The following is a 10,174-nucleotide window of genomic DNA, read 5'->3' as shown; positions in this document are numbered from 1 at the left end:
CCCCCCCGTTCCTTGTCCCCTGACTACCCCTCCTGGGACCCCTGCTCCTAACTGCCCTCCAGAACCCCACCCCCTACCTAAGCCTAAACCTGTTCCTTGTCCCCTAACTGCCCCCTCCTTAGACCCCCCCACCCTAACTGCCCCCCCAGGATCCTACCCCCTACCTGTACCCTGACTGCCCAAAACCTTATCCACCCCTCCACCCCCAGAAAGCCCCCCCCCGAACGCCCGACTCCCCCCCTGTCTCTTGACTGCTCCCTCCAGAACCTCCCTGCCCCTTCTCTGACCCCCTGGCCCCCTTACCCTGCCGCTCAGACCAGCGTGCCGGGGAGGAGGAGCAGGGGGAGGAACTCCAGACTGCCGGTGCGAACGGCCGGCTGGTGATCTGCGAATGCAGGGAGGGAGGGAGGGAGTGATCTCAGCTGCAGGGGAGAGGAGGGGGAAGCGGAGGAGGGGCTCTCTCTGGCTGTCGGAGCCCCATGTAAATGGCACCATCCGTCCGGCTGCCCTGTCAGCAGCACGTGCTTTGCAGGGGGGGCGGGGAGTCCGGACATTTACAAATTCCCCCCGGACGCTATTTTTAACTCTAAAAGCCGGACATGTCCGGGGGAATCTGGACGAATGGTAACCCTATCATATGCCCGAGTCACAGGCTTGTCTCTGGCGCCCGGCACCGCAGGGGATGAGCTCCACACAGGAAGGGAGTCAGCCCCCACTAGGAGGCAGGAAGGGGTCTTTATCCCCATTCTACACAGAGGGAAACTGAGGCACAGACAGATTCACTTTCCTTAGTGAGCTCCCAGGGGCTGGGACTGTCTCTTCACTCTGTGTTTATGCAGCGCCTGGCACAACAGGGCGGGGGCCCAGCGAGACCCTGAGCACAGATACAGCCCCTGCCTGGCTTCATGAAAACTTGAACCAAAATTATTACTGACTCGTATTAATTACCAGGATCCCCTGTCGTGGGCCAGCTCCCCCGTGTGCTCGGAGCTGTACAGACACACGACACAGAGACGGTCCCTGCCCCAGCCAGGTGCCACTCACACCTGGAGTCACTGTGGAGCAGGTCTGGGCGCAGCTGTCCCTATTTCGGGGGAGGAACGTCCCTGTGTCTATAGAGCTACAGGGGAGCCTGTCTGCCAACCGGGGCTGTATCAAACCGGGGGAGGGGGGCTAATACCGAGAGTCCAGACTCACTCTGAGACCCCCTGAGCACCCAGCTGGGTGTGGGGCTGGGAGCAGGGACGGTCCCTGCCAGCTCTCTGCCTGGCCCCTTCGATGACACAGCTCGGCCACCGGGTCCCTTTCCACTGGCTCCCCGCTCAATGCGTCCCTTCATTTCTGGTGCCGGTTGCTACCTCACTGTTGTTTCCAGGCTGCTTCTGAGCAGTGACCTTGTGCAGCTCCCACTGCTCCTTAACCCGACAGCCCCCAGCCCAGGTGGGCATCACACAGCCAGCCAGGGAATGCAGTCACAGGCTGGGGGCGGAGCGGCTGGGCAGCCCTTGGGCCCTGACTCCTCTGTATGTCACCAGACCTGGGGCACCTGGGGGAGCATCCCCCGTGGAAAGATCCCGGCTCTGCAGCTCCCCCTGGGGGCAGGGCCATGTTCCCACTAATTTTTTACATCCATGTGCGGAATCAGTTTTGTTATGTGCACATAGAGGTGATGTGTGGCAGCAGGGGTGGGGTCGAGGGGTTCGGAGTGTGGGAGGGGGCTCAGGGCTGGGGCCAAGGGTCGGGGTGTGGGGGGTGAGGGCTCCGGCTGGGGGTGGGGGCTCTGGGGTGGGGCTGGGGATGAGGGATTTGGGGTGCAGGCTGCCCCAGAGCTGTGGCAGGGAGAGAGGACTTCCCCCAGCCCTCTCTCACTGCAACAACCCAGGGCCGGGGGAGAAGTTCCTCTCCCTGTCCGCAGCAGGTTAGAGGAAACTTGGGGCAGAGATCCACACACCCTCAGCCCCGAATTTCCAGTGGCTGCTGCTCCCCCATGGCTGAGGAACCCCCCAGTGACTCGTGTCCTGGCGCTGACCCTGACACCAGATGGTGGCGTCTGCCCCTGGGGCGGTGACCCCAGTGGGGCTCAGAGAGATGGAGGGTCTGGGTAAGCTGGGATCTGCGCACAGGAGACAGGCTGTGAGACCCAGACCTGGGCACCCACCCAGCCTCGGCCTCCCCGGCCCACCCCAGCCATGGGCAGATCCAGGGGACCGCAGGCAGAGATTCTCTCCCAGATCCCAGAGTTTCCCCTGACCCAGGATCCCGGCCCTGCGAGCTGGGATCCCAGCCCCACAGACACCGAGCCGTGGCTCCCTAGTTCTTGGGATCCTCATATGCCCGTGTGTGGCCCCTGCCTCATTCACTGCATCTGGCCTGCCCTGGACACAGAGCGACGGGGCTGTTCTCTGGCACAGTGCACAGCTGGAGCTGACCCCTGTATCGGCTTCCCGCAGACGGAGTCAAGTCCAAGCTCTCTGTCCTGATCTCCGAGGTGCCCGAGGGCTGAGGCCAGCGTATTCCTGGCTCCGGCTGCAGGGTGCTGCGAGTGCCGGGTGCGTGGGCCCGGGCTGGCCACTTGAGGACAAGCCGCCCAGGGCGCTGGGTGCACACACGAGCGGCTAGTCCTGCCTGGCCATGGCTCCATTGCTATTTTCAGCTCCATCAGAGCTGGCCCGGGTGCCGCACGCCGGCCCCCAGCTGCAGGGCAGACACCCAACAACAGCCCCCAGCTCTGGGGTGACCCCCCGGTGACGGCCCCCTGCCTCCGGCCCGGCCACCATCAGGGTCACGCTCGTCTGGGCAGGGGACAGAACTTCCTCCAGGGCCGGGCCCAGGCTGCAGAACGAGCTCCCCCAGCAGCCAAGGGCCCCCCAAACCTCCCCACCTCCGGCTCCAAGACCCTCCGCGGTGGGCACAGACCTCCCCCGGGGAGAGGATGAGAGAGAACGACCCGCCCGTGACAGACGGGGCCACGTCGCTTAATGCTCGACTGGCAGGTGCCCGACACCACGGTGACCAGAGCAGCGTCAGACCATGTGCAGGGTAGAAGGCTACTCCCCCCGGCTAGGACCCCCCCAGTGACTCCGTCCCCGCTCCCCGGCCGGGCGTCCCCTCTGCTGGGCCCAGGGCTCAGGGCAGAGCCTGGCTCTGAGTGGCCCATCGGTGTGAGCCCCCCGGGGATCTAGCTGGGTGTGGGGCAGGAGATGCCGGGCTGGGCCCCTCACCTGCTACAATGATCTGCACAGGGTCGCTGGCCTCCGAGTAGGCAACTGATCCTGTTCTGTTGTGATAACGACAGGTGTAGCTGCCACCGTGTTCCCGTCTGGCGCTGGTGATGGGAAATTCAGCCTCAGAGCCAGCAGGGTCTGTGTAATTCGGATAGTTCCCAACTCCAGCCTTGTAGAGGAGGAACCTCAGGCCCAGGCGCTGATGCCGACACCGGATGGTGACGTTTCCCCCCACGGGGATCACCCCACCGGGGCTGACGGAGATGGAGGGTTTGGGGAGGGACCCCTCTGGATTCACAAACAAACAGGCAGTAAGTGAGGGTGACACAAACTGCGTCCGTCTGATTCAATCCTCTGCCCATCTGTCGCTCCAGCGTTTTGCCTCCCGCCCGTCCCTGGGGTGCAGGCCCGGCCCCGCAGCTCACAGCCGGGGAGAGACACAGGACGGGGGAAAGGAGATTTCCAATCCTCCAGGGTCAATTCAGCCCTGTCCCCACTGCAGTCAGGGGTGACTCTGGATTGACCCCAGGGGCTGAGATCAGAATCACCCGCTTCTGTTTTTCTAACATTGTAGCAGAGCTGCAGTTCTGCTGGAGTTGGGCTGAACGTGGATTATTCTTTAAAATATTCTAAAAACCACATTTACTCCAATTGTCCGGCAATGTGCTGTATGCACAGGAGTGCGGGGTGGGGTTCGTGTGACAAATTTGAGTCCTTTGAGCAAAGCCTCCGAAAAACACATTTGCAAAATCCCCCGGTTGTTCTAACATTTTCCTGCCCACCCCTGGGGCTCAAACTCTGGCTGTGAGAGCCAGACCTGGGCACCCACCCAGCTCCGGCCTCCCCGTCCTGCCCCAGCCATGGGCAGATCCAGAGGACTGCAGGCAGATATTCCCTCCCAGATCCCAGAGTCCCCCCGACCCAGAATCCTGGCCCTGCGAGCTGGGCTTCCAGCCCCACAGACACCGAGCCGCAGCTGCCTAGTTCTTGGGATCCTCATATGTCGTGTGTGGCCCCAGCCTCATTCACTGCATCTGGTCTGTCCTGAACACAGAGCGATGGGGCTGTTTATGCTGCAGTCTGTGGTGCTCCTGGATTCCTCCGCGGCCACTGAGCTCTCACGTAGGAGCGTCCATGAGCAGCACTTTCCCCCTGCTGCGCTGGGCTAGGAGACGCTGTCCCATCCTGGTGGCAATGACCTCCCCTCGGGTCACGCCGTCGGTGCCCATTGGCCAGACCGCGCTGTGATAGAGCTGGGTAGGAATCCATAGGCCCTTCGCAGACTCCACCTGCCCCAGACGCTGCAGCGCGGCTCCTCCCCAGCACAGGCTGCCGCGAGGGCACCATGCCCGGCCCCTGCTCCCGGCATCGGCTTCCCGCAGACAGAGTCAAGTCCGAGGTCTCTGTCCTGATCTCCGAGGTGCCCGAGGGCTGAGCCCAGCATATTCCCGGCTCCGGCTGCAGGGTGCTGTGAGTGCCGGGTGCGTGGGCCCGGGCTGGCTGCTCGAGGACAAGCCGCCCAGGGCGCCGGGTGCACACGCGAGCGGCTAGTCCTGCCCGGCCACGGCTCCATTGCTATTTTCAGCTCCATCAGAGCTAGCCCGGGTGCCGCACGCCGGCCCCCACCTCCAGGGCAGACACCTGACAACAGACCACATCTCTGGGGTGACCCCGGGGTGACGGCTCCCTGCCTCCGGCCAGGCCACAATCAGGGTCACGCTCATCTGGGCAGGGGACAGAACTTCCTCTGGGGCCGGGCCCAGGCTGCAGAACGAGCTCCCCCAGCAGCCAAGGGCCCCCCAAACCTCCCCACCTCCAGCTCCAAGGCCAGGCGCCCTCCCCCGGCCGGCCTGCTCCGTTATCGACCCGGGGCAGCGCAGCCATTGACCCCCCCAAACCGCCCCAGACCAGACCCTCCGCGGGGGCACAGAGCTCCCCTGGGAGAGGACGAGAGAGAACGACCCACCCGTGACAGACGGGGCCACATCGCTTAATGCTCGACTGGCAGGTGCCCCGACACCGCGGTGACCAGGGCAGCGTCAGACCATGTGCAGGGTAGAAGGCTGCTCCCCCCGGCTGGGAACCCCCCAGTGACTCCGTCCCCGGTCCCCATCTGGGCGTCCCCTCTGCTGGGCCCAGGGCTCAGGGCAGAGCCTGGCTCTGAGTGGCCCATCGGTGCGAGCCCCCGTGGATCTAGCTGGGTGTGGGGCAGGAGATGCTGGGCTGGGCCCCTCACCTGCTACAATGATCTGCACAGGGTCACTGGGCTCTGAGTAGGCAGCTCGTACTGTTCTGTTGCTATAACGACAGGTGTAGATGCCACCGTGTTCCCGTCTGGCGCTGGTGATGGGAAATTCAGCCTCAGAGCCAGCAGGGTCTGTGTAATTCAGATAGTTCCAGTCTCCAGCCTTGTAGAGGAGGATCCTCATGCCCAGGCGCTGATGCCGACACCGGATGGTGACGTTTCCCCCCATGGGGATCACCCCACTGGGGCTGACGGAGATGGAGGGTTTGGGGTAGAACCACTCTGGATTCACAAACAAACAGGCAGTAAGTGGGGGTGACACTAACCACGTCTGCCTGATTCAATCCTCTTCCCGTCTGTCACTCCAGCGTTTTATCCCCCGCCCGTCCCTGGGGTGCAGGCCCGGCCCCATGGATCACAGCCAGGGTGAGACACAGGATGGGGGAAAGGAGATTTCCATTCTCAGATACCTTCAGTTCTCCAGGGTCAATTCAGCCCTGCCCCCGCTGCAGTCAGGAGTGACTCCGGATTGACCCCAGGGGGCTGAGATCAGAACCCAGCCCAGCCCCCACTGCAGTCAGGGGTGACTCCGGATTGACCCCGGGGAGATCAGAATCACCCTCCTTCTGTTTTTCTAACACTGTAGTAGAGCTGCACCTCTGTAGTAGTTGGGCTGAACATGGATTATTCTTTAAAATATTCTAAAAACCACATTTACCCCAATTGTCCGGCAATGTGCTGTATGCACAGGAGTGCGGGGTGGGGTTCGTGTGACAAATTTGAGTCCTTTGAGCGAAGGCTCCAAAAAACACATTTGCAAAATCCCCCCGTTGTTCTAACATTTTCTACCTACTCCTGGTGCTCAAACTCTGGCTCTGCTCCGCCCCAAACCTCTCCCAGCCGCTGGGGATTTAGCTCCGCTCTGCACGGTGTTGTCCCACAAACTTACACAGGATCGTTTTAGGGGTCAAGACAAAGATGCCACATTTATTATTAATCTGTAACTCTTAGCAAATACCTTAATGCTTATACACACACACTCACACACACACACACCAAAATGTTCTGCAGCTGCTGGATAGTTACCAGTCCTGATTGCAGTTTGAGTTCGCAGCTTGGGATTGTAGCTCGTGGCAGCTAACTGGCCAGGAAAGCTGAGCACGAGGAGGAGCCGGGTCTTTGTCGGGCGCGCACCGATGCTCCTTGATGTTGATAGCAGAACGTTACCCAAAGTCTCTCATCTCACCCTTCCTTTTTTATAGGAGTTTAGTTTGGATTCAAAGTTCCTAGGTCTCGCTGTGTCACGCCGCCTCTGGGTTTGGTGCTTGATCACCCATCAATTGCAGGCGTGACTGTCAGCCTGGGACCTGGCTTTGATCTTCCTTCTGTTGTTTCTTTTTAGGGTGGATGCTTTTTGCTTGAGTTAGGGCTGTTGTCTAGTTCTTCAGCCTTTGGTATTTGAACTTAATCTCATCAGGACGGGCTGGTGCTGGAGGTTGATTCTATCACCCATGCATCCCTCATTCACACATCTCAACTAGACTAATAAAATTACAGCAGGGTTTGCAACAATGAAGGTTGCAGCAAGCCCTTACAAAATGGAGTAAGCGTTTTAAAATGGGGTTTGAATTACAATATGGCACAGAAGTTACAATGTAGGCAAAATGGCAGGTGTTATGAAATGGTGAACAGAAGTTACAATGGTGCAGGATAACTAAAAACAATTTCATTCATGAGTCCTACAATGGTGCCGGCGGCCCCTCTGGGGACGGGATATTCCCAAAGCTTTTCAGGGGACATTCCGAACGCCGGGTCAGGCTGAGCCGGACCCACAAGCAAAGCAGTGACACGCGCGTGTGCAGCAAGCCGAGGGTGAGACACAACGGTGCCTTGCTCCAGTCCCTCTGCGTGTCCATGTCTTACAGCCCTGCTCTGCCTGACCCGTTCCCCGGGCTCCTGCCAGCTCCCCGGGCACAGTGTGGGGGTGCTGCGGGGTGGCTGGTGCCTTCACTCTGTATTTCCTGGGGGCAGAGCTTTGAGTGCAGGTGAATTCACCCTGTGTGGTGCCCATCCCTATAATGAGTGGGAGGAGGTCTTGGTCCCCACCTCTGGGTGTGGGAGGGAGCAGAGATCTGATAGGATCATCCCTTTGGGGGATCTGCACCCCCCCACCCCCCACCCACGTCCCTCGTCCTTAATGTGGAAATTCCCTCAGCTGCCCCATTCCCCACAAATACTCACCTTCCGACACCCCGCTCCGCCCAGCAAACCAGCAGCCTGGAAAGGAGAAGGGCCGTTAAGGACCAGATCCCAGAGCAACTGGATCCTACACCCTGGTCTCAGATCCCCCCCATGGACACACGCCCTGGCTGTCTCCGATACTCACCGAGGAAGAGGACGGTGAGAGCAGACGCCATGACGGGGTCAGGGAGGGGCCCCTCAGCGCTGCCACCAACACCCCAGTGCCCAGCTCCACCGAGCCGCAAATAAGGAACTCAGCTGCTGTCTGCCTCTACAGGAAGTCGACGATGTCTCGTCTCTTCCTGTGTCCATCAAACATTGTCTCAAATCTGCGAGTGAAATCTAGTGCGGTCAAAGTAAGCAGAGGTCTTTGCAAAACGAAAGAAACCCAGTGATCGTCAGCCTAGCCAAGCGTCATGCAGCTCACAGCTTGTCTGTGTCTCTGTGGAGAGGGGGGACAGGTCACCCTAAACCTACCCTGCAGCCTTGAGGAAGGTGCATGAGGCTGAGAGCCAGGCAACCATGGGGTCTGGTCTTCAATCTTCCACTGACCACGATTTCCATGAAAAATCCAGCCCCTTTTCATTCTGGGTTCAAGCCCGGCTGATGACCCATGTAGGTAACTTTAATATGTGATTATGCAATTAAAGGCTGGCGTTGTAATGGTCCTGCATGAGGGGGCAGAGTTAAGGTCGTTCAGAATGCCGTAACTGGGGTATTTCTTGTTGCTGGAGGGTTTGACTCTGCAGCCTTCCCTCTCAGCCTGCAAACCTGCCCACCTGCGACATGAGCCGTGGCACCGTGTGAGGAGCGGGCGCGATGGGGGACGCCTGGGTTTGCTGCCCCTTGTGCCATAGCTGAGCAGTGATGACGGCTTTACACTGTAACGCCTGGTTTTAAGGGGCTTTTCTCAGTATGTGAATTAAATAAACCAGGTTCAAAAGAAAATGTGAAGAGAAATTCCATCCCGGGCCCCCAACAGGTCACCAGCCGGGAGAGACCCAGGGACCTTCTAATGCCCCCGCAGAGACCCTGCCCCCGAGCTGGAGGAGACACTGTCAGTGGTTATGTGGCCAGGCCCCCAGAGAGGGACGTGACACAGGCTTTGTTTATATGCCATTGGCTAGAGGGCAGCAGAAAGCTGGGGGTCAGGGGGCTCCATTCCCAGCTCCAGGAGGGGAGTGGGGTCTAGTGGTTAGAGCAGGGGGCTGGGAGCCAGGACCCAGGTGTGATGGTTGCGCCGTCGCCCGTCCGTTCTCACCCAGTGCTGGGTAACGCCGGGGGCACCGCGACTCGGGGGCAGCGTTAAAGGTGCTGCAGGAGCCCGGCCGGATGGTCCCAATGGGCCTTAACTCCGCCACCCCCCTTGCTCACCAGCTGCCCCTCAACCGCCTGGGAGCCTCAGTTCTTGGTCCCACGGAGCAGGAGGGGGACGAGCAACAGATTCACCCACAGCTAACACCCCTCAAACTCTGCCTGCCCCCCAACTCCCATCCTGCCCCCTGGCCTATCCCCCTTCGAATCCCCCTTGAGCCTGCTCCCCGCACACCCTGCCCCCACCACGGCCCCTCCCTCCTCACACCCTCGTCCCCTGCCCTGTTTCCCCTCAAATGCCCATCCCCTCCTCCAGTTACGATGGCCGCCATCTCTCATTGTCCCCACTGGGCTTGGAGCCAGGCTGCCCTATGGGAAATGGCACCTACCTGTGACTGGGAGGGGGGCAGGAGAATATGGGGGGTGGCAGAATGTGGGGGAACATTGGGGAGTGGGGGCTGAGGGGTAGGAGCTATGGGGGGGCAGGACAGTGGGGGGGAAGGGGGGACAATGGAAGTTGCCTAGGGTTACCATACGTCTGGATTATCCCGGACATGTCCGGATTTTGGGGTTTTAAATAGCCGTCCGGGAGGACTTTGTAAAAATCTAAAGCCGGGCCGGATTGAGCCGCTCGCATGGGGCTCCGGCAGTGAGAGCCCCTCCCTTGCTTCACCCTCTCCCCTGCAGTCTCAGCGCCCCGCGCCGGCAGTGCTCTGGGGGGGCGAGGCTGTGCACTCCGCGGGAGAGCGCGGCAGCATGTCTGGCTCCGTGTGGTCTGAGCGGCACGGTAAGGGGGTTGGGGGGTTGGAGAAGGGGCAGCGGGTCCCAGGGGGCAGTCAGGGGACAAGGAGAAGGAGGGTTTGGATGGGCCAGGGGTTCTGGGGGGGCCTGTTAGGGTGCGGGGGTGTGGATAGGAGTCGGGGCAGTCAGGGGACAGGTGGGGGTGGAGTCCTAGTGGGGGCAGTTAGGGTGGGAGGGTCTCAGGAGGGGGCAGTCAGGGACAAGGAGAAAGGAAGCTTAGATAGGGGGTAGGATCCGGGGGGGGGCGGTTAGGGGCAGGGGTCCTGGAGGGGGCGATCAGGGGACAAGCAGCGGGGGGGTTGGATGGGTTGGGGGTTCTGTGGGGGGCAGTCAGGGGGCAGGAAGTGGG

At 60.8% G+C, this 10,174-nt stretch overlaps 1 protein-coding gene across 1 annotated transcript in view; it reads right to left on the bottom strand.

The window, feature by feature from the left end:
* Positions 1-7,886, bottom strand: part of LOC112120815 (leukocyte immunoglobulin-like receptor subfamily A member 6) — a gene marked incomplete at its 3' end in the record, with an annotated part of 13,496 nt that extends 5,610 nt beyond the window's left edge. Inside the window, exons 1-5 of the mRNA XM_026662341.1 lie at positions 7,856-7,886; positions 7,711-7,746; positions 5,461-5,751; positions 3,222-3,512; positions 2,030-2,113 (exon numbers count right to left, since the gene is read on the bottom strand). Of these exons, the coding sequence (XP_026518126.1) occupies positions 2,030-2,113; positions 3,222-3,512; positions 5,461-5,751; positions 7,711-7,746; positions 7,856-7,886 (733 nt within the window). The remainder of the gene's footprint in view (positions 1-2,029; positions 2,114-3,221; positions 3,513-5,460; positions 5,752-7,710; positions 7,747-7,855) is intronic.
* Positions 7,887-10,174: the final 2,288 nt, after the last annotated feature.

The sequence above is a fragment of the Terrapene carolina genome, unplaced genomic scaffold, assembly GCF_002925995.2.
Source record: "Terrapene carolina triunguis isolate 2854851 unplaced genomic scaffold, T_m_triunguis-2.0 Scaffold26202, whole genome shotgun sequence".
NCBI classification, from domain to species: domain Eukaryota; kingdom Metazoa; phylum Chordata; order Testudines; family Emydidae; genus Terrapene; species Terrapene triunguis.
This window is presented reverse-complemented; position numbering and strand designations above follow the sequence as displayed.